The 24,630-nt window shown below is 39.4% G+C and overlaps 1 protein-coding gene across 1 annotated transcript; it reads left to right on the forward strand.

The window, feature by feature from the left end:
* The first annotated feature begins 941 nt into the window (after window positions 1-941).
* LOC127570672 (DOMON domain-containing protein FRRS1L) lies at window positions 942-21,045 on the forward strand. Its single transcript, XM_052016445.1, has 5 exons — window positions 942-1,292; window positions 2,514-2,598; window positions 13,576-13,714; window positions 16,481-16,727; window positions 19,320-21,045. The coding sequence occupies exons 1-5, from the start codon at window positions 1,052-1,054 to the stop codon at window positions 19,490-19,492; spliced, it is 885 nt and encodes a 294-aa protein (XP_051872405.1). The 5' UTR covers window positions 942-1,051; the 3' UTR covers window positions 19,493-21,045.
* The last annotated feature ends 3,585 nt before the right edge of the window (window positions 21,046-24,630 follow it).

Raw genomic sequence — 24,630 nt, forward strand, 5'->3', positions numbered from 1 at the left:
TGTATCAGAACAACAATTAACAGATGGATTTTTTTGCTTTGATGATCATTGATTCAGTAGAGTTGCAGTTTGCGGTTATCCTGGCGCAGGCGGCCAAATATGATCTTGTTTTGAATCACGATAACTAATCAATGGTTAATTTCATAATGGTATGTACCCACTCGTACAGATGAGGCTAAGACGTAAATAGCAGAAAAAAAATACTACATCTGTTATTTTACTGCAATATACCTGCAAACGATCGGTGCAAATATCCAGTCTCCGTTCAGACCTGCCTGGTGACTGGGGAGAGATCACGGTGCGCGGCGCAGCAGCAACCCATGCACATGTTCATCCCTCCCTGAAGTAAAGTCCTTTTTAGCTATAAAATTGAAATTCGACTCCACCACGGACAATCCGAAACTGTAGCGTGCATTTTTTTTAACCATACCCGATCTAATCCGGAGACATTCGCCGACGAGCACCAGGAGTCCTACAGCACGTTTGCAGCGGAACTGTTTGGAGCCTCGCTCTTCCCCCGACTCCTACCATCCCTGGCCCGCTCTCTGGCCGAGCGTCCGGCTCACTGTCCGACCAGCCACTGACACCGACTCAAACTGACCTGCATGGAGGCACAAGAGACTGCAGCTGCCAGAATCTGGAGCAAAAACAAGCTGCGGGAAGAACTCAGCAGGTCGAGCAGCCTCTGTGGAGGCGAACGAATGGTCGTCGTACTGAGTTCTTCCAGCAGTTTGTTACTTGCTCAAACTGACCTGCAGTAAGTGCTCGGCCGGCACCCAGTGTGGTCCCGACTCAAGCCGCACACATACACGCAGCGCCCACCGGGCTCGGGTCGTTCGGCCGAGGCGCTGTTACCTCACGTTGGCGGCGGCCCGCAGCGACGGCGTGAGAAGGGGGCGGGTCGCCCACCCACCGCCCATTCGCAAAGCGCCTGCGCGCAACCGGCTCCGGCGATGCAAAGGCAAACCATGGGGCGCTCAAAATAAAGAGGTCCGGGCTCAGCCCGTCGCTCCTTGCTCATCGCACCCTTCGCCGGCTGTCTGGCCTTACCATGTCGGCGACGTTGGCGCTCGTCGTCCTTCTGCTCGCCTGCGCTGGTGCAGCCGAGGAAGCCCTCCCGGGCAGTGCGGTGGCGGGGGAGCCGGAGCTGGAGGAGCCCGGCAGGGTGGCCTTGGAGGAGCTGGAGAAGAGCGGGCTGCAGCTGGAGGAGTCCGGCGCCGCCGACAAGCACCAGGAATCCTACAGCACGTTCGCAGCGGAACTGTTGGAGCCTCGCTATTGGGGGGATGAAGGTTGGTGCAGTTTGATTATAATGAGGAAGAGGAGTCCATTTGTGTGAGGAAGAAATAATTCGGCCGCGTAGGAATTTGTGTGTTTAGCAGTGCTGTTTCGGGAGGTTTTGACTGTGTCTTGTTTCAGCACCAAGGGAAGCGGAATTTTCATCCATTACAGTTTATTACTCCGTTGCAGCCGCTGCTCATCGATCGGGCGTTTAGCCTCGAGGTTTCTGTAAAATTTTAATTTAGGTCACGTTGAGCTTGGTGTCCGTGGAATCATTAGTTACCCCTACCATCCCGTATTTCTTTCTGTACCCCATTAAACGTGGTGTCTGCTAAAAAAAAACATCACTGCAGGGTTCACATCAGATGAAAAAGCTCGGGTACGAACTTAAACAAAATCTTTTGTATATCAATTAATAGCAGCATAGATGCGAAATATGGGTAATTAACCAACTGGTAATAGCGGCGGGGGGAGGGGAGATTCTTTTTCATTCACTGCTGCTTAAATCGTTTTTTAGTTGTTCATTCGCATCATTGATTACATTTGATTCAAGAAATCTCACATAAAAATAGGAACAGGAATATGCCAATTGTCTTCTTGTGGCTGCTTGGTCATTCAATCAGATCACTGATGATCTTTTACCTCAGCATCACTTTCCTGCACCAAACTCGTATCCTAATTCCCTTAATAACGAAAAATCCATTCATCTCGGTCTAGAACATTGTCGATCACTGTAATCCTTGGAGAGTTAAGATGGTATCTCTAAATAAAGATTCATCTGGTGATGTACTCGGCTGATGCCTGCATTTACCAACCGCCTTGTAAATCTTATATTTTCTGTCTTTTACTTTATCCAAGTCATTTCCACGGAAAACCTTTTAAGCGGAGTTAGTTGTGAGACCCACACATTTTCTTCCAGCTCTGAATAGTAAATAACCCAGAAGCAACCCCTTCTCTCTTCCTGTACATTGGGAATAGTATAGCATCGATAACATTTAACAGCAATCAGTAATGTTGCCTGCTAACATGAACTTAGCTTTCTAACTTCAAAGCAAAAGGAAAAAGGGAAACATTTGTTCATCAATACACTTATTGTCAGTTCAGAACATAATTTGTAATTCACAGACTGAAATAACTCAACGTGTATTCAATAGATTGTTGAGTCACTTGTATATCATCAAGTGTGCATTTTTATAGCCATCATAGCGGTAGTTTGTATTTGTGTGTTGCAGGTTATGCTTTCCCATCCCCTCCTCCAGTGGATCCATTTGCAAAAATACGGGTAGATGATTGTGGAAAAACTAAAGGCTGCTTCAGGTAGGTACCAGAAATGCACGTTAATTTTGTAAATGTCATCTGATGAAATAATGATCATGCCTTTCCCTGTCATTCCATCCCCCTCTGAAATACCAGCGCAGTCTTTTTTATAATCCTGTTCCTTTTGCCTTGCTGCCATTCGCAAATAAATTTGAAAAATAAGTACATGAAATCAAAGTCATAGAGATACGAGGTGAGAATAGGGTACCAGGACTTTTTTTTGCATTCCTCACAAGTGTTTACCATGTTACGCACCAGCAACAAAAGAAACACACCGAGTCATGTATAAGTGTTAAAAACTACTTTATTAATTACTACTTATGATAATAAGCAAAATAAAAGTAAAAATGTCAGCATGTTGGAAGTAAAAATGTTAAATCTTAAACATTAACCCCAAAAACTAAACTCGTAGTGTGTGTGTGTGTGTGGCAAATTCCCAAACTCCAAGTCCAGGAATAATTCTCAAAGTTCAGTTCAGCAAGCCGTAAGGTGAAACGTGAGCAAAGGCTTCTTCAACAACCACCGTTGACTGAAGACAAAACGTAGATGTAGAGAGAAAATAATGAGTAATTACGAAATCCAAATGTTCCACGATGGAACCCATACAACACCTCAGTGTTTACTCAGCAGTGACTACTCCACCACATCTACCTCGCCCCAAAAGGCTCTCGAATCGTGGCCGTCCACACAAATACCTGTTTCCTTCTACAGGTCAACAACAAAGTGGACTCCACCGGATTACTCCAAAAATCCATACGTGGATTGTAGTGACAGACACAGTTACAGTTTTTCATCCATCAATAGAGACTAGCAGGCTAGTCAGTCTCTCTCTCTCTCTCTCTCTCTCTCTCTCCTCCGACTGATTCCGACTGACTGCTTCAAAAACGTCATTACGTCCTTTATCTTCTGTTGTCATAACCACACCACACACACACACACACACAGAGCACTGTGCTCTATCTTAAAGGGATATTCACCAAATAGTAACCTAGTCCATAACAACCACATCAAAAGTGAGAATGGACTATAGCAATATTGTATTCTCATCATACTTGTAAAGCTGGCATTGAGCAGAATTCAACTATGTCATGGGTACTCATAACAAATATAATTAATTCCTTCAAAATACACCAATAGCTGCAATAATTTTTACCACAACTCTCTCGATACGGTAGATCAGCAACATCTCAAAGCAAAACAAAACCAGAACTCAGTGGGTCAATCAGCATCTGTGGAGGCAAAAGATGCAAGTCTACATTTCAGGTTGAGACCCTGCATCAGAAGTGAGAGGGAAGAGGAAATAATTCTGGTATATATTGCTATATACAGTGGCATGCAAAAGTTTGGGCACCCCTGGTCAAAATTTCTGTTACTGTGAATAGCTAAGCGAGTAAAAGATGACTTGATTTCCAAAAGGCATAACGTTAAAGATGACATTTCTTTAATATTTTAAGCAAGATTACTTTTTTATTTCCATCTTTTACAGTTTCAAAATAACAAAAAAGGAAAAGGGCCTGATGCAAAAGTTTGGGCACCCTGCATGGTCAGTACTTAGTAACACCCACTTTGGCAAGTATCACAGCTTGTAAATGCTTTCTGTAGCCAGCTAAGAGTCTTTCAATTCTTGTTTGGGGGATTCTCACCCATTCTTCCTTGCCAAAGGCTTCTAGTTCTGTGAGATTCTTGGGCCGTGTTGCATACACTGCTCTTTTGATGTCTATCCACAGATTTTCGATGATGTCTAGGTCGGGGGACTGTGAGGGCCATGGCAAAACCTTCAGCTTATTTCCTGCATCCTCACCACAAAATTCAGTGTCAGAAGTTTGCAAAGGAACATCTAAACAAGGCTGATGCATTTTGGAAACAAGTCCTGTGGACTGATGAAGTTAAAATAGAACTTTTTGGCCGCAATGAGCAAAAGTAAGTTTGGAGGAAAAAGGGTGCAGAATTTTATGAAAAGAACACCTCTCCAACTGTTAAGCACAGGGGTGGATCGATCATGCTTTGGGCTTGTGTTGAAGCCAGTGGCACGGGGAACATTTCACTGGTAGAGGGAAGAATGAATTCAATTAAATACCAGCAAATTCTGGAAGTAAACATCACACCGTCTGTAAAATAAAAAAGCTGAAGATGAAAAGATGATGGCTTCTACAACAGGATAACAATCCTAAACACACCTCAAAATCCACAATGGACTACCTCAAGAGGCACAAGCTGAAGGTTTTGCCATGGTCCTCACAGTCCTCCAACCTAAACATCATCTGTAGAGAGACTTCAAAAGAGCAGTGCATGCAAGACGGCCCAAGAATCTCACAGAACTAGAAGCCTTTTGCAAGGAAGAATGGGCAAAAATCCCCCAAACAAGAATTGAAAGACTCTTAGCTGGCTACAGAAAGCATTTACAAGCTGTGATACTTGCCAAAGGGGGTGTTACTAAGTACTGATCATGCAGGGTGCCCAAACTTTTGCATCGGGCCCTTTTCCTTTTTTGTTATTTTGAAACTGTAAAAGATGGAAATAAAAAAGTAATCTTGCTTAAAATATTAAAGAGATGTTTCATCTTTAACGTTATGCCTTTTGGAAATCAGGTCGTCTTTTACCCTCTTAGCTATTCGCAGTAACAAAAATTTTGACCAGGGGTGCCCAAACTTTTGCGTGCCACCGTATACTGACAATCTTTTCTCTTCCCTCTTGGTCCTGATGCGAGATCTTGATCCGAAATGTCAATGTACATCTTTTGCCTCCATAGATGCTGCTTGACCTGCTGAATTTTTCCAACGTTCTGTTTTTGGTTCCAGATTCCAGCACCTGCGGTCTCTTTTGTCAGCATCTCAAAGCAGTTGAGATTTCACAGAGCACCACCTGTCCCCACAAACTTTGATGTTGAATTCCAATGTTATGAGTTCACCCCAAGTCTGCATTTTTTCCTGCTCTGTAACCTAATGAGACTGGAAAGGTTCTTGGATGAGGCAAAGTGGGCAGTAACCAGTCATTTGTGTAAACGTTGGGAGTTTATTAAGAATTTGTACTAAATACTCTTGACTTTTACACAAACAACTGGTACAAGATAAAGTGGGCTACAGAACAAAAATAATTCAGACTTGGAGTGAACCCATAACATTGGAATCCAACATCAAAGTTTGTGGGACGGTGGGTGAGATCACAACTGCTTTGCGATGTTGACAAAAGAGACTACAGATGCTGGAATCTGGAACAAAACCAATGCTGGAAGAACTCAGCAGATCAAGCAGCATCTGTGAAGGCAAGAGTTGTATCTCAAGGTTACAGATTCATAGCCCTTGGTCTGGGCAGCCTCTTGGATACAGGTGACGTTATTTTTAGTCTGTTCTCTTTCCTGCTTTTCCATGTAGTGCTTAACCTATGCGAATCTTTCTTCCATTCTTCAATCCCTGAAAGGCCTCTCATTCAGCATCCATGTGTGGTCCTTAACAGAATTAGTTTGATTTCATCGGCTCAGAAATGCCACTGCTACTTAAGATTCCAGATGATGTTTTAAGTCAGCACCTCATATTAGTTTGGCCATTTATTGATTTTTTGCATCACTTCACTTATTAATCTTTTCCTCTCATTCCACTCCATTATCTCCTTCACGCAGATCTTTCACACCCATTTCTACCCATTCTTCTTATATCTTGTCAATAATTGCTCATATCCCTTTTTCTCCACCAACGTAATGACTGGTTAATTCCAGGTTTGATCTGGCTCGTCTTTGTTCGCAGTCTTTCTAAGTAAACAGACAACTGATTGCACCAATGGTTAGTCCATAAAAAGGCCACTTTAATGAAGAGGCATTTTGCACCTCAACTCAGTTCTGCAGCATCTCCTCAGGTAATTACAAAACCAAAGATCGGTGTAGCAGTTAACAGAAATCCAACACATATGTGGTTTACATTTTAGTTATGCCATTCCATAACCCTTAACTAACAGCCAGGCTTTCCATCATGCCTTAAGGTTCCAGTTTTACAACCATTAACAAATAACAGATCAAGAGGGGTTTGTTTGACATTAGATTCTCTATCTTCTGCTCCTTTGGTTCTTTTGCCTTCCTTTTCATGAAGATAGGTGGCTTCTCATGATGCAGCAAAGAGTTCTATTTAGGGTATAGTCATGGGGAATATGTGGCTCCCACCCTATTCCCTCCAGTTACACCCAGTCCCTCTCATTTATTCCCACCACTTCATTCTCTGGCAGTCTTTGCCACTCATTCTATCCCATTCTCTATTGCATGCACAAACTTTGTACAATCCTGTTCCTTCTTCCGTGCCACAAACAAATGTGAAAAATAAACACATGAGATAGAAATTACAGAAACAGGGAGAGAACAGGGCACTGGGATTATTCTGCTTCAGCAGAGCCAGCAGTCACATTGGGCTGAATGGCCTCTTCCTCTGCCATAAATGCTGTCGACATATAGTTTACGATATTCTGTTAACCACTCATTGATTTGGACATGGAGAAATGGATTAAGCATTGGGCAATATCATTTTCAAAACCTTTCCATGATTCCTTCCTCAAGCAGTCAGTTCGTATGCCTCCAAGTTTAGAGAAATTAGTAAATCTAACGATTAGTAACTAAATAAGGAAGATGAAAGTTAATAGAAAAATTAGGAATTAAAGTGAGCTACAGGGGCTTATTGAAAAGGTGGAATAGATGAAAAGTGATAGGTAAAATTAAATGTGGAGTAGTACGATTTGGAACAAAAATTGTGCTCTAGCAGAGAACATTGTTGGATGTTAAAAGCTGTACCTTAAATCAATAAGGCATTTTGTTATAGTAATTTTAGAATTATTTGGTCTACATTAAGGGATGTAGCATACAAGCATCAAGAAGTAAGGATGAAAACATACAAAATATTAGTAAGAGAACACTAGATTAGTGTGCAGTTTTAGGCTCCCGAACTATTACAGGGATGTTGATTCAAAAAGGAAAGTACAGATCAATTAATTTTCATGGTGTTTGACTGAGGAAATGGTGTTTTTATCAGAACAGACAAAAGTATAGGAAGACTTGGTAAAGATTTTAAAATTCTGCAAAAATGGAATTGAAACTGACAGTTTCCATTGTTAGAGGGCTCTGGAACAAGCAGACATTGATATTGGCTGAATGGCAGGAAAATTTCTTTCCCTCCTTGCACCTGAGATTGTGAAGTGCACAACCAGAGTTAACAACCAAAGCAGAAATGCAGGGAGCAGAATTTCCCACCTCCAGTCTGCTGTTTACAATTATTTTAACAGTTGCCATCACTACTTGCAAAAGTCACAATTCTCCTCTACCTGCTTCCAAAGGACATTTCCCTTTCCCAATACACACACCGTTTGTAGTTCTCACTTCATGAAATCTCACAACTGACACATTGTGTACAAGTTTATTATAGAGATCAGACAGCATCTGTGGAGCAAGAAAGTTAATGTTTCAGGGGAATGACCTTTTTATCACAATTGAAAGATTACTGACTTGTAAAGTAATCTCTCTTTTTCTCTGAACAGATGCTGCTTAATATGGTGAATGTTAGCAATGCTTGGTTTTTATCTCAGATTTCCAATATCAGCAGTGTTTTGCTTTTATACTAAACTTCTCAGAAGATTGCTTGGAACACAATCTCTTGCTAGGGAAGGCCATTCAGAAATTCAAGAAACATATTATCATTGAAAGTCAAGCAACCCGCACCCCAACCTCAGAGTACTGAGCATGAGCAGTAGCGGTAGAGACATACTGTAGTGACTGGTAATACTGGATACAAATTTTGTAGTGTTCCTTTGCAACTTTTCTTTTTCCTTTATTCTACATTTCCCTGCAAAAACTCTGTGTGGCAAAATGTCAAAATTTTCACCAGCCAATTCATATTTTGTTTTCTCTTCATGTGAAAAGTTAATGCTGAAACTGTGGGCAACATGTCGCATCCTTCAATCTTATCCTTCCTACCACTAGCATGATATACAGTATGTTAGAGGCTAGACTGGAGGAAAGGACTTCAAATAGTGAATCTCAAACTATAGATGTGTAGTATGGTAGATAAAATATAGTAAGTTCTAGGTCATAGAGTAACACAGCATGGAAATAGGCTCTTTGGCCCAACTCGACCGTGGTGCCCACCAAGCTAGTCCCATTTTCCCTCATTTGGCCCATATCCTTCTAAACCCTCCTATCCATGTAATTATCCAAATGTCTTTTGAATGTTGTTATTGTACCCACCTCAACTACTTTCTCTGGCAGCTCACTCCATATACGCATAACCATCTTAATGAATAAATTGTCCCTCAGGTCCCTTTTAAATCTGTCACCTCTCACCTTAAACCTATGCCCTCTAGTTTTTAGTTCCCCTTCTCTGGCAAAAAGATATGTGTGTTCACCCCTCATGATCTTATACATCTAGATAAGGTCACCCATCAATCTTCTATGCTCCAAGAATAAAGTCATAGCCTGCCCAACCTTTCGCTATTGCTCAGGTCCTTGAGTCCTGGCAGCATCCTTTTAAATATCATCTGCACTCTTTCCAGTTTAATTATGTCTTCCCAATAAGAGGGTGACTTAAACAGTACACAATACTCCAAGTGTGCTCTCACCAACATCTTGTACAACTGCACCGTAACATCCCAACTCTTGTACTCAGTGCCCTGAATGATGAAGGCCAGTGTGCCAAATGCCTTCTTCACCACCCTGTCTACCTGTGATACCACTTTCAGCAAATTATGTACGTACTCCTAGGTTCCTCTGTTCCCCAATATTCTCCAGGGCCTGACCATTCACTACACAAGTCCTACCCTGGTTTGACTTCCCAAAATGCCACACTTTGTACTTTTCCAAATTGAAAGCCATTTGCCTATTCTCAGCCCACTTACCTAGCTGATCAAGATCTCCCTGTAATTTTTGATAACCACTGTCTATGATACCACCTATTTTAGTATAATCAGCAAGCTTACTAACCATACCTTCTACATGCACATCCAAATCGTTTATATAAGTAACGAACAACAAAGGTCCCAGCACCACTAGTCACAGGCCTCCAGTCCAAGAAACAGCCATCGACCATTACTCTCTGCTTCCTACCATCGAGCCAATTACGAATCCAGTTAGCTATCTCTCTGATTCCCATGCGATCTAACCTTCCAGACAAGCCTGCCGTGCGGGACTTTGTCAAAGGCCTTGCTTAAGTCCATATAAATTGGTTTATTATTGTCACATGTACAGTGAAAAGCTTTGTTTTGCATGCCACCCATACAGATCTTTTCATCACATCAGTACATCGAGATAGTGCAAGGGAAAAGTAATAACAGAATGCGGAAAATACTGTAACAGCTTCAGAGAAAGTGCAGGCAGACAATAAGGGTCAAGGCGATGATGAGGAAGATTGTGAGGTCAAGAGTCCATCTTATCGTACAAGAGGTCCATTCAATAGTCTTATAACAGTGGGATAGAAGCTGTCCCTGAGCCTGGTGGTATGTGCTTTCAGGCTTTTGTATCTGCCTGATGGGAGGGGGGGAGAAGAGCCCTACTCTCATCTATCCCCTTGGTTACCTCTTTGAAAAACTTAGAGATCTGTCAGACACAATTTGTCTTGGTCACATACTGTGGAGAACTTGGCTGCTAACTTTGAGATGCAAACAGGAACCTAGGAAGAGAGGGGGCTACTGAGTAGCTCAAACACGTTCTGCCAACCTTTGACATCGTGGCTGATATGTGACTTAACTCTACGTACCTTTTTACACCATTTTTCAATATCTTTGGTTAACAGAAGTCTATTAATCTTAGATTAAAACTAACAGTTGACCTACCATCAGATTTTAGTGCAGATTAGCTCCACATTGCTCCCACTCTCTGATGTTGAAATATTTCTAATTTTACTCAAAATAGGTTTTATGCCCCCCTATTCCCAACCATGGGAAATAGTTTATTTCCATTTACCTTGTCTGTTCCCACTAAGATCTGCAAACTTCAATCATATAATTTTTCCTGTGGAATATGTTCCTGGTTTATGTAGTCTCTCCTGAGTCCACATATTATTCTAGTAAACCTTTACACCTTCCATCAGGCCTGGATATCCTTCCTAAGCTGTGATGTCCAATGCTGGTCAGGGTACCCTATGAAAGAGTGACATATTTACAGAAATGTTGGATGAACTGGATTGCCTTACAAATAATTTGTGCACAATGTAACAGAGAATATAGGAATCCATCTTCAACTTGTGTTAAGGCATCATCCAGCAACAGCAGTGCCCTCCATAATGGACCATTTAATGACGGTGCTACAAAAACTCAGGTGGTTCGGATTTGCATTTTGGAGGCCACCCTTCAGAGAGCTAAGAAGATGGAGACTCTGGAGGGAAGGCCAGAGCAGGACTGTCGATGAAGGGGTTAGAGGACATGAAAAATACAAAAAAAAATTAAAATGTCCAACACCAGGTTAAAATGGCTTGGGTTCTGTATGCTGGTTTCAAATGAATAAAAAAAAAACGTTATGATTACATTATGGAGCATAAGATTAATTAGAGGTTTCCAGAAACTTCAGGAAACTAAATGGATTGAAAAAATTAATTACAAAAATTATGCATTTAGCATCAGTAGACAGAATCTTCTTTTGTAACCTTGTGCAATTTAAGTTTGCTTTAAGTAATGATAAGGCTTCAAGAAGATGCAGGCTAAGTGAATAAATAAGAACACAGCAAATGAAAACAGAATGTGGAAAAACGCAGGGTCACCACTTTGGCAGAAAAGAAACGTCTTTAAAATCGTGAGAGATTTAGAAGTGTTGGTCTTCAGAGGGAGTTGGGTATCCATTGTTGACATGCAGGTATAGCAAACCAGCAGGAAGACGAACGGTATGTTGACCAATATTGCAAGAGAACTTGAATAGGAAAATAAAGATATTAAGAGGACCTGATGAGGCTGCACCTGGAACATTATGTACCAGTCAGGTCTCCCTACTTAAGAAGAAAATTCTTGTTGTAGATGGGGCGCAGTAATGGTTAACCAGATTGTTTCCTGAGATGGCGGGTTTGATGTATGCAGATAAATTAACCAGACTGTGCCTATACGCTCCATAAACAGACTCTGCCTATAGAAGAATGAGAGATGTTCTCTCTATATCATGCAGAACGATTATGGGGCTTGACAGGGTAGACGTAGGAAATATTAGGATATTTTTCTGGATCAGGGTATTTAGAATTGGGGTGACAGCCTCAAAAGAGGTCAGCCATCCAGGAATGGCAATAGAAGAAATCTCTTCAGCATGAGAGTTGTGAAGCTTTGGAATTCTGTACATTAGAAACAGTTGAATACATTCAAGGCAGAAATCAATAGATTTCTGGATTTTAAGGGAATTGAGAGACATGGGGTTAATACAGTTAAGTGAAATAATGATAAAAGATCAACTGAGTTCCCATTGAAAGGCAGATTAGGTGTAAAAGCCCAAATGGCCAGCTCTTGCTTTTATTTCTTATGTTCTTGTGCTGCAGTGTTTCAAAACTAAATGATATTTTTAAAGGTCATTGTTGCAGTTTCAGGCAAGAGAAGTTCATTGGTCCATCTGAATCAAATCTCCATGGTATTTTTTTGGGGCATTTCTGATCATGAATTCTAAATGTTGGCAAGAGCCTGTCTATTTACTTGCTTAAACCTTTAAGGGCCTTGGATTTATTCTTTGATCAAACCCTAATATTTAATATGAAAGTATATTCAGTGTCAAGTTTACTTTTGTTCATGGTTGATAACACCAAGAGTCTTTCCAATTAGAATATGTCCAGACTTTAAATGGACAGTATACACTGGAAATAAGCAGATCCCAACGAAAGCCCAAAGCCATGACATTTATTTCTTCAAATATTTAACTATCATTCCGGCACATCTGGCACAACACTGCAATTGGGGCAGGAATTTAATTTTTACTGCAATTTAAATGAAGTGAATTAAAAGAGAAAAATTGCAGAGAACTCATAATGCAAATAAGTTTGGAAAATACTTAAATTTGATCATGAGCTGCTTTTGAAAATCTAGATGTAATGTGAAACCGTCCTCCAAACAACAACAACAACAACTGGAAGGTATTTGGATTTGGAATTATGACTGTGATCAGTTTTGTGGGTGGAAATCAATTTGGGTGGAGAGTTTGAAGCAGGATAAAAATAATTGAGAGGACTTGAGCATATTGTAATTATGCACATAACTACCTTACTCCTTATTTGGTTTAGTTCAGAGTACATGCATCTCTGAGCACAAATCTGGAAGCTTCTGTTGCACCTCCTGTGCTTCTGATTGGTACTGCAATTTTAGTTTTTTTTACAAAATGCTGGACTTTTTGTTTTCTTCAGTTGCCCTTAACTTGTAAATACTTAAATTCTCAATGTGGTAGAAAAGTGTACTTTGATTTAATTTCAATAACTTTTTCATAATTTAAATGCTTTCATACATCCCATTGTCATTCTCTATTCAAGAGAAAAATGGCTCAGATGACTCAGGATTCCCAAAACAAAGAAAAAAAGTGATACATGTCAGAGAATCTGGATAACAGTTACAAAAATCTTCCTTTTCATAAGAGTAACAATCTCTAAACTAGTATCTCACAATGCACAAAATTCGCCAATGCAGTGTTGCAGAAAAATAACATTAATCCTGAGTTTCCTATAGAGTTTTACAATAACAGTTATTAAAAGTTGGCATTCATTTTTGCTGTGTTGAGAAAATTACAAAGTGATTTTAAAATACTGTGTCCCGAGTATAATGAGTTTTGCACAGAAGGGTGCTTGTAAATAGGTGCACAGACTACATGAATCAGCGTTAGCAAGTAGCCATGAACTGTGAGGATATGTTTAGAAGATATAAGTGTAGCAAATGTTCCAATTTACAAGTTTATCTCTCTATTAGATGATTTAAAGAATCAGAGGAAGGAACGTGATTTGTGTGTTGCATGAAGAAATTACAAAATAAATTTGTCCACTGTCTATTCTAATGTTCCTATTACAGGTACGGGAAACCTGGCTGTGATGCAGACACATGTGATTACTTCCTCAGTTATCGCAGAATAGGTGCTGATGTTGAATTTGAGCTAAGTGCTGACACTGATGGTTGGGTTGCAGTTGGATTCTCATCGGACAAACTAATGGTAAACCACCAGCTTACCCATATTTAATAGAAATATGGATGAAATGTGAGAAATAAATAAACATTTTATAATTTCTCATTATTAATAAAGTAGTGCAAATGGATGAATTATTCCTCAGGGTTTAAGGATACAAGTTAACATAATCTATAATTTTATCTTTCTAAAACCGTAAACAGATTAAAATTTACATCCCCCAGATTCTGATTTTTTTTTAAAAATCCTGAAACTAGATAATCAGATAATGCAAGCTTAGGTCTTAACTTATCATTTGCTGAATGCAAGTGGCTTCTGTCCATTGTGTCCAAATATGTATGAGCTGGCAAAATGTTTGACTGCGGAAGGGATCATATTTGAGCATTCATATGCTGCCATCACCTGACATTTCTCGTGGACAGATTAACCACAACTGAGAATATTGATCTATGTGAGGTAATGTAGGGGATGTATACAAATACCTGGACCTCAGGGGGTTCAAAATATGTTTGTGATCATTGGACTGGCCATCCTGCTGACCATAGGATACATATATCTAGGGCTCATTAGAATTGTGTAGCTGCAGATATAAGAGAAAAGATATCTTTATTAGTCACATATACATCAAAACACCATGAAATGCACCTTCTGTGTAGGGTGTTCTGGGGGCAGCCCACAAGTGTCGCCACGCTTCCGGCACCAACATAGCATGCCCAGAACTTCCTAATCCATACGTCTTTGGAAAGTGGGAGGAAACCCACACAGACACGGGGAGAACGTACAAACTCCTTACATACAGCAGCCAGAATTTAACACGGGTTGCTGGCACTGTAATAGAATTACGCTAACCACTACGCTAACATGCCTGCTCTATATACAGCATGGGGCCGCACATTTTTCAGGATAACAGCACAGGCAAAGGTTTCAGCTTTCATTCTCAGAACAATAGATAGCTGGCACTTTGGGGGAATCATCAGGCTGGCCACATTACACAGCATTTCCCATCTATTTACACACTCTTTCAACTTGTTTACTATCGTCTTGAAGCATAAAGTTATGGAGTTTATACAGCACAGAAACGGGTCCTTCAGCCCACCATGTCCATGCTGACTTTTTTTGCCCATCTACACTAATCCCATTTGGCCACATTAGGTCCATATCCCTCTGTGTACCTTGCCTATTTAAGTGCCTATCTAAAAGGCTCTTAAAGATAGTGATTGCATCTGCCTCCACCATCTCTTCTAGCAGGGAGTTCCAAAAATAAATTAAAATAATTCCCCTCAAATCCACTATAAAGCTACTTTTTCTCACCAAACTTATGCCCTCTTGTTTTTGATACTCATACCATGAGGAAAAAAGATTCTAACTATCTACCCTTTCTTCACCATATAATTTCATATAACCCTTATCAGGTCATCCCTCAGTCTCCTTCACTCCAAGCAAAACAAAGCCAGCTATCCAATCTCTCGCTATAGCTAAAGTCCTCCAATCCAATCAATGTTCTGGTCATTCTCCTCTGTACTCTCTCTAGCGCAACCACATTCTTCATATAGTGCGGCAACCAGAACTGCACACAATACTCCCAAGTACGGTGAAACCATTTTTTTGTAAAGTCGCAACATAACATCCCAACCTTTATGTTCTATGCCCTGACTACTGTAGACCAAGCATTCCCTATGTCCTCTTCACCATCCTGTTAAGCTGTGTGGCACTTCCAGGGAACTATGCACTTGAATCCCATGGTCCCTCTATTCATCAACATTCCTTAGTGCCTTGCCATTTACTGTACATGTACTACCCCTTTTTAATTTCCCAAAATACATCACTTCACACTTCTTGGGATTAAATTCCATTTGCCAATGCTCTGAAAGCACCTACCACCAGGCTCAAGGACAGCTTCTGTCCTGCTGTTACAAGACTATTGAACAGTTCCCTAGTACGATAAAATGGACTCTTGACCTCACAATCTACCTCGTTGTGACCTTGCATCTTACTGTCTATCTGCGCTTTCCCTGTAGCTGTGACACTTTACTCTGCATTCTGTATTGTTTACTTTGTACTACCTCAATGCAGTGTGTAATGAATTGATCTCTAGGAACGGTATGCAAGACAAGTTTTTCACTGTACCCTGGTACAAGTGACAATAATAAACCAATTCCAATTATTTGATTTATATTCAGCTGTAGCTTTGGATAACCTTCCTTGCTATCCATAACCACCATCTTTCATATCATTCACAAACTTACTAATTGTATCTCCTACATTCACATCCATGTCATTAACATACATCACAAACAAGAGTCCCAGCACCGATCCCTGTAGTATGGCACTGGTCACAGACTTCCAGTCAGAAAAGCTTCCTTCCACCACTACCCTATGTCTCCTATCACCAGGTCAACTTTGGATCCAATTAGCAATTCACCTTGGATCCCCTGCGGTACCTTGTGAAATACCTTGCGAAATACCTTGCTACGATCCATGAAGATGACATCTACTGCACTGACTTCAATCTTCCAAGTTACTTCCTCAAAAAAACTCAATCAAATTAGTGAGGCAGGATTTACCCAAACAAACCCATGCTGCCTATTCCAGATGTACATAAATGCTAAACCTTAAGATTTTCTCCAATAATATCCCTACCATGAACACAAGGCTCATCGGCCTGCAGCTTATTCCTGCTGCCCTTCTGCAATAAAGTCTTCTGGCACTATGCAGATAGATCCAATTCTGAGTATACAGTGTTAGTATCTCTACTGATTTGAATGCAGAGATTTTCTTATTTTTTTCTTGTAGGGAGGTGATGATGTAATGGCTTGTGTGCATGATGACAATGGCAGAGTTCGAATCCAGCACTTTTACAATGTTGGTCAATGGGCAAAAGAAATAAAAAGAAATCCAGCCAGGGATGAAGAAGGTATTTTTGAGGACAACCGAGTGACTTGTCGCTTTAAACGACCTGTGTATGTTCCCAGAGATGAAACTATTATCGACCTTCACTTGAGCTGGTATTACTTATTTGCATGGGGTCCTGCTATACAAGGTATGTCAACATTTTAAATGTTGTAGGAATGTTTCAATAAATTATTAAATTTATCAATAGTATCAATATTTTTACATGATATAGCTAATTGCTAGTACATTTGATGAATCATATAGTATGCAAGTCATTCAAACTATTTTAAAAGGATTTACAGATTTCATTGTCCATTCAAATATAGCAAATCTTTAGACATATCCATTGATAACAATTCTTTTGGTTTTATATCACCAATTTAAAATGCTTTGAAATGAAGCCAACTAATTTAATAAAGTGAATGTGTTTATACTACTAGTGCCGTGTGTATTGCCATATGTCCTAATGATCTTGGTGTTTCTAACAGTAATTCCATATAACTACAATCCTTATACTTCAATTTGCTTTGCACTTTTCAATGATGTCCACTCCTTCTTGCACTACATGCTAATAAAAGTAGTTTTAACCGTGGCAGAATGTCAAAACAGGCACTACAAATTACCTCATCGATGCTTTTGAGATATTACATCAATATTAGCTGTTAGTAAATTGCTGTTTTTAGAATATAAGAAATGGGAGCATGAGTTGGCCATTCAATGAGATCATGATTTATCTTTTACTTTCTGACTATATCCTTTCAAGGAATATGTGGATAGAAGAGGCATTGTGAGTACCAGATTCCCTATGCAATTTTAATATAAAATGGTATATTTATAAACTAAATTTCCATATCTTAAAATAGAAGACAGATTATTGTTTCCTGTGTGACAATTAACTGACTCCTCAGAATGGAATAAACACTACAGGTTTACCTTCAACGTAAATGTAAAACTTGCATTTGACAAGTTCAGTTTAGAAGTCCGAAATAACTTTTGAAGCAAGTGCAGTGAGTTTTCCTCCAATTTCAGTTGTGTTGTAAATTGACCTTTAAGTTGTGTTTTGAAAATTGCATACAAATTCTAAATAGTAGGAGGATCTGTCAACAAGTGAAGAGAGTTCTTGATTCATGCTGCTGTTCTGAGATCCAAATTCTGGTGAAAGCTGATTACATATTTCATCTATACATGGGAAATCCTAGGTCTTGTGATAGTCTCTAAGCCATCTAATAGTGGGTGACTGATAATTACTACCACTAAGCTGTGTAAAGATATCAATGTCTTTGAAATATGTATAATTAACATATTCTAATATAAAACTACATAATACTACAACCATTTTTTCATTATCAAACTAATACTCCAAAAAAAAACAAGTGCTCATACAAAGAAATGGGTTATTATTCATAGAGTTATATTTTCACACGTTAGCTCATTGGGAATATGAGCAAGTTACAGCAAGAACCTCTTGTTCCTATGTGTTATCTAAGTTATCCAAGTTCTTTATAGAAGCTTTTATATATTTTCCAACCTCTAGCATAAGATGGGTCCATATCTAGGTCAAAATCTAACTCCTTTATTTCTCATGCTTCACATAACTATTATAATTTATGATAATTCTGAAATGACAGACAAAGCACTAATACTTCCCATTTTCAAAAGGTATTGGTTTCCCATTGCTGTACTGTAGGGGTTGTGTTTTAACAATATTATCTTGTCCATTACAAGTTTAGAGATTGGAGCTTACCTTCCACTTATGGTCATAGCAGTTGAGCTGGCCTATGGTATAATCATAAAAGAAAATTCACAAACAGTATGCACCTACTTGCAGAAGCACACAGCCCATATTTCTGTGGTTTAAAACAAAGTTGATTATGGGTGATGCTGACAAATCTTCAAAGTTTACAGAACACAATATTATTACTTAGCATCACAGATAATTTCATAACCTGTTGCATCATTTCTGCATTGCCATCATACTATTATTTATCAAATATAATCAAGTTCTCAACAAATCAATCGAAAATTTCTGGCAAAGGCATTAATTGTTTTAAGGTAAAGACTGAGTGCATAAGCACACTATTAGACAACCTTTGGTACTCTTTCATGATATCCTGCTTTCCTTATCAAAGACAATGCATGGTTCCAATATTCAACCTTTCTGTAATATTGTTTCAATAACTGAAATTTGCTGAAAGTCAACAAAACCGTGTATTCTGAAAATCTGAAATTAAAACAGAAAATGTAGAAAACGCTAAGAAACAAAAGGTAAAATGGAGTTATCAAATGTGATGAAGGGTCTTCTACCTGAAACATTAATTATTTTTCTCTTTCTGCAGTTGCTCCCTAGTCTGCTGAATGTTTCCAGCATTTTCCATTTCAATTGAAACTTCTTGTCAGAGTTATTTTTTGTTACACGTCTGTTCACAGCAGGTGGACATTGCTGGCAAGTCTACTATTTGTTGTCCACTGAAGACAGTGGATACTTTAGAAGAGAGTGAGGACTCATCCACATTGCTGTGGGTCTAGAGACACATTAAAAAAAATCACTTCATTATTTTTTAAATGAAAACATTAATGTTATGAATAATTAGAATGACAGGAAGTAAAATTTTTCTTTGTAGAAAAATGTCAAATGTACTTACTTGATAATACTTGAGGCATCTGAATTCATTTCAGTAATGATATGCAGTTTCATCTTTTTTTTTAACTTTTTTTCCTTTCTGTTTTTTTGACCTGAAAGGCTCAATTACTAGGCATGACATTGACTCTCCACCAGTATCTGAAGATGTTGTCAGCATCTACAAGTATGAAGATGTGTTCATGCCTTCTGCAGCTTTTCAAACCTTTTCTTCACCTTTCTGCCTGCTATTAATTGTTGCTCTGACTTTCTACATATTAATGGGGACTCCATAACTAAGCTGTTGCAGAAAAATATTGACATAGAAATATATTTGATCATAAAATGAATGCAAATGTTCTTTTCAGAATAGATTTTTCACTGGAGCCTCAAATGAATGTAAGACTAATTATTGAAATAATAATCAAGATTTGGTCAAATGAAAACTTTGTGAAAAATAATAATTTAGAGTTGCAAGTCTCAGTTATGTTTGTGGGACTCTGGCTGATTAGTTGGACTATACTGTGTGCCTATTTGGACAGAATAAGAGGGCAACTCCACCCTCACCCTTACTTATCACCAAGTTATCATGTTCTGCATGTGCCAAGGAGTCTGTAACTAAAAGACTACTAATGTTACTGTGAAAGTGATTTCCTAGCTAACATGCTACTTAATTGCTAATTTGATTGTTGCACTTGTACTTTGTAGGATATTTTTATTTTACAGGATTTGTTGAAAGTTTATTGTACCAGACGTTGTCATTTTAAACACTGAGTTTTGCTCGAAATGTAAGACTGATTGTACAAAATAAGTTATTAATTTTGTGTAAATAACTAATCTTGAAATATTTTATCACTATTTCTTTGTAGAGGATTCAAATTGTAGTGGCGTACAGTCCAAGCGTTTACCCTGTATAAAGAATAAACTAGCTAACAGAATAATTATTACAAAAAATCCAGAACCAACTTAATATTTCTATCATGAGAATATTTATGGTAAGCTAATCATCTATAGAAATACAGTCATCATCTTATGTTTCTTGAGGGACTTTCTCCAAAGGTTTTAAGGAAAAGATTATGAAATCATACCTCCATTAGAACCATTCAAATGATGTAATTGTAAAAGCTAAGAAAACTATACTTTAGGAGTGAGACAAAAATCAGTAGCAGTGTTACTGAAATGTAATAATTCTTGCTGTGGAATGTACACCGCTGTAACCTAAGGTCTATTGTTTAGGTCTCAGAAAAACCAACTACTGTGAAGGATATCACTTCTTTCTTCAAACCCACAAATGCAAAATTTCAGGCTTTAAGTAAATATGGTATTGAGTAGTACCATTTTGAACAGTATGAGGGAAATGGTGGGAATGTTCAATATCAAGACACATAGAAACAGGGTAGAGAGAATCTGTAAAGGATGTGGATTGAGCAACAACATATGTTATTCTTTCACATCTTTTTACCTTTTTCTTTATATTTCTGCTTCACTGCAATTTTGTAAAGATAATATCTATAATGCATGATAATGCTGTTTGCTGTACATAAAGAATTTTGGAAGAAGGAAAGTCATTTGGTCCTTGCATCTGGTTTTTTTGGGTACACAGACATAACTCCCTCAGAATATTAAACCCTTGATGCCTTGCCAAAAAATCTCCATTTTCCGATTAGAAATATGTCCACTTTAATTGAGTAAATACTTATGTTAGGTATCAAAATACTCTATCATAAAGGTTCAAAATGAAAAGTAGCTGTGTGTGGAGGATTATATCTAGGTCAGGGAAGATAATGTATTAATCCATAAATTTCCTTGTGAAGATTTTTTAAAATAAATTGATGTATGTAATCTCTTACTTATGGCCTCGCAGTCCAGTTATCCTTGATCTACTTTCCTATTTCACTGTAGAGTTTCCTCTGCTAGTCAAGTTTTTATTCCAATCTTCAATTGTAATGTTTTATTGATTATCAAGGGATATGTAGTCACCAGCTATTTTGAGGATTGATCATTTTATTGATTACTGAAATTAGATACAACTAACATTTAAAAATTCTTGAAATAAAAAACAAAGTATTGGAATCAACCAGCAGGGCAGACAATATCTGTGGAAAGAGAAACAGTTAATATTTCAGGTCAGGGACTCATCAGAACTGGAAAAAAGAAAAAACAAGGCAGCAGAGAAGGTGGGTGAGGGATGGATAGAACAAAGGGAATAGCTCTAATAGAGTGAGACCGGACTGTGGTAGCAGTTAAGATCAGCTTAAGTTGCTTTGTCTGTGTAATATGTTGCCAGTAGCAAGGCTGTGAGATGTGCCCAGTAGGCAACATGATACAAAAGAATAGGGAAAAAAAAAGAGCCAAAATGATGACAGGTTAATAAAATGGTAAGTTTATGCTGCATCTTGAACAGCAGTGGAAACTCTTCAGACTTTAAGCATGACACTTTACAGTGAGAAGACCACACTGAATCTCGAGTCCAGGAACCTTGGATGACAAGGGATATTGTAAGGTTAGTCAAAAAGAGAAAGGAAGCACATACAAGGTTTAAGAAACTGAAATCGTACAAGGCCCCTGAGGAGTATAAAGGAAGCAGGAATTAACTTAAACAAGGATTCAGGAGGGCTAAAGTAGGCCATGAAATATCCTTGGCAGGTAGATTAAGGAAAATCCCAAGGCATATTAAAAACAAGAGGGTAGGTAGGGAAAGGGTAGGTCCACTCAAGAATAAAGGAGGGAATTTATGCCTCGAGCCGGAGGAAGTGGGCGAGGTTCTAAATGAGTACTTTGCATTGATATTCACCAAGGAGAAGGACATGGATAATCATGAGAACAGAGAGGGGTACATTGAAACTCTAAGGTATGTAGATATTAGGGAGATAGTGCTGGGTCTCTTGAAGAGCATTAAGATGGATAAGTCCCCAAGGCCTTATGGGGTCTATTCCAGGAAACCAAGTTAAGCAAGGCTGGAAATTGCTACCTTGGCATTGATCATTGTATCCTTTTAAGCCGCAGGTGAGGTCCCAGAGGACTGGAGAATAGCCAGTGTTGTTCCTTTGTTTAAGAAGGGCAATTGGACTAATCTAGGAAGTTATAGGCAGGTGAGCCTTACATCAGTGGTACAGAAATTATTGAAGAAGATTCATAGGTATCGGATTTATTTGCATTTGGAAAGGCATGAACTTATTAGAGATAGCCTGGCTTTGTGTGGGTAGGTCTCTTAAACTTGATTGAGTTTTTGGAGGAAGTAACATTGAAAGTACAGCACAGGAACAGGCCCTTCAGCCCATGATGCCAATGCTGACTATGATGCCAAGTTAAACTAGTCCTATCTGCCTGCACGTGATCCATATCCCTCTATTCCCTGCATGTTCATGTGCCTGTCTAAATGCCTCTAAACATCACCATCCCAGCAGCATGTTCCAGGCACCTACCACTCTGTGTAAACAAAAAACTTGCTCCACACATCTCCTTTAAAACTCCCCCCCCCCCCTCACCTTAAAGCTATGCCCTCTACTATTTGACATTTCTACCCTGGGGAAAAAGACTCTGACTCTGGACCCTATCTATGCCTCTCATAATCTTATAAACTTCCGGCAGGTCTCCCCCTCAATCTCCGATGCTCCAGAGAAAACAATCCAAGTTTGTCCAACCTCTCCTTATTCCTAATACTCTCTAATCTAGGCAGCATCCTTGTGAACCTCTTCTGCACCCTCTCCAAAGCCTCCACATCCAGAAGTACACACATCGCTCCAAATGCGGCCTAGCTAAAGTTCTATACAACTGCAATGTGACTCCCTGACTCTTATACTCAATGGCCCCAATCAATGAAGGCAAGCATGCTATCTGCCTTCTTTACTACGCTATCTACTTGTGTTGCCACTTTCAAGGCTTCAGCAATCTCCTCTCTTGCCTCTCACAATAATCTGGGATGAATCTCATCAGGTTCTGGGACTTAGCCACCCTAATTTTCTTCAATAGACCCAACACCACCACCACCTTGATGTCAACATGCCCTAGATTATTAGCATACCCCCGCAATGATCACACTATCCCCCATGTCCTTCTCCTTGGTGAATACTGATGCAAAGTGCTTGTTTAGTACATTGCCTACATCCTCTGGCTCCAGGCATAAATTCCCTCCTTTGCCTTTGAATTGTCCTACTCACTCCCTAACTACCTTCTTGTTTTTAATGTATGTATAAAATGGCTTTGAATTTTCCTTAACCCTACTCACATTTCATGGCCCCTTTTGGCTCTCCTAATTCTCTGCTTGAGTTCTTTCCTGCTTTCCCTATATTCTCTATGGGCCCTGTCTGACTCCAGCTTCCTAAACACATTTGCTTCCTTTTTCTTTCTGACTAATCTTACAACATCGCTTGTCATCCAAGGTTCCCAAACCTTGCCATCCTTGTCTTTCCTCCCTACTGGTGCATGCCAGTCCTGAATTCTGATCAGCTGGTCTTTAAACAACTCCTACGTGTCAGATGTGGACTTGCCCAATAACAGCTACTCCCAATATACCCTCCCTAGCTCCTGCCTAATAATGTTGTACCTTGCCTTTCCCAATTTAGCACCTTCCCCCTAAGGTCCTGACATATTCTTCTTCGTAACTATCTTAAAACCTAGAAAGTTGTGATAAAGTTGTTCCCACTGGAACCCCAATCACCTGGTTAAGCCCGTTTCCTAATACAAGTTAGTATGGCCCCTCCTCTAATTGGACTATCTACATACTCTTTCAAGAAACCCTCTTGGATACACCTAACACATTCTGCCCCATCTAAGCCTCTTGTACTAAGGAAGTCCCAGTCAATATTGGGGAAGTTAAAGTCACCCACCATAACAACCCTGTTGCTTTTACATCTTTACATGCTTACATATCTGTACTTCTATTTCCCACTGGCTATTGGGAGGTCTATAGTATCAGAGTGATTGAACCTTTCTTATTTTTGAGCTCTATTGATATTGCTTAAGTGGATGAGCCTTCCAGTATGTCCTCTCTTAGTGCATGAACGTATGTGACATTCTCCCCGATTAGTAATCCAATTCCTCCACTTCTTTTTATGCTCTTCTCTATTGCGTCTGAAACACTGAAATCTTTGGAGAGGATACAGAAGAGGTTTACCAGGATATTGCCTGGATTGGAGATTAGCTTTCTGGAAAGGTTGGATGGACTTGGATTGTTTTCACTGGAGTGTAGGAAGCTGAGGGGCAATCTGATAGAAATATATACAATTATGAGAGCAATAGGTAGGGTAAATGGTCAGCATCTTTTTCCCAGGATGGAAATGTCAAATACTAGAGAGCAAATGTTTACATGAGAGGGGGAAAGTTTAAAGGAGATTTTTTTTTCCCCACGTTTTTTTTTGAAGATGGGGTAGTAGGTGCCTGGAATGCGCTACCCGGGAAGTGGTAGAAGCAGATACGATAGCAATATTTAAGA

The sequence above is a fragment of the Pristis pectinata genome, chromosome 5 (genome assembly GCF_009764475.1).
Source record: "Pristis pectinata isolate sPriPec2 chromosome 5, sPriPec2.1.pri, whole genome shotgun sequence".
Lineage (NCBI taxonomy): Eukaryota > Metazoa > Chordata > Chondrichthyes > Rhinopristiformes > Pristidae > Pristis > Pristis pectinata.

What these genes read in the sequence shown, in the direction of transcription:
- LOC127570672 (XM_052016445.1), top strand. Translation starts at nt 1,052, where the DNA reads ATGTCGGCGACGTTGGCGCTCGTCGTCCTTCTGCTCGCCTGCGCTGGT. An exon ending in TCGCTATTGGGGGGATGAAG is followed by an intron (nt 1,293 to 2,513) that starts GTTGGTGCAGTT and finishes TGTGTGTTGCAG; the next exon opens with GTTATGCTTTCCCATCCCCT. An exon ending in TCTCATCGGACAAACTAATG is followed by an intron (nt 13,715 to 16,480) that starts GTAAACCACCAG and finishes TTTTTCTTGTAG; the next exon opens with GGAGGTGATGATGTAATGGC.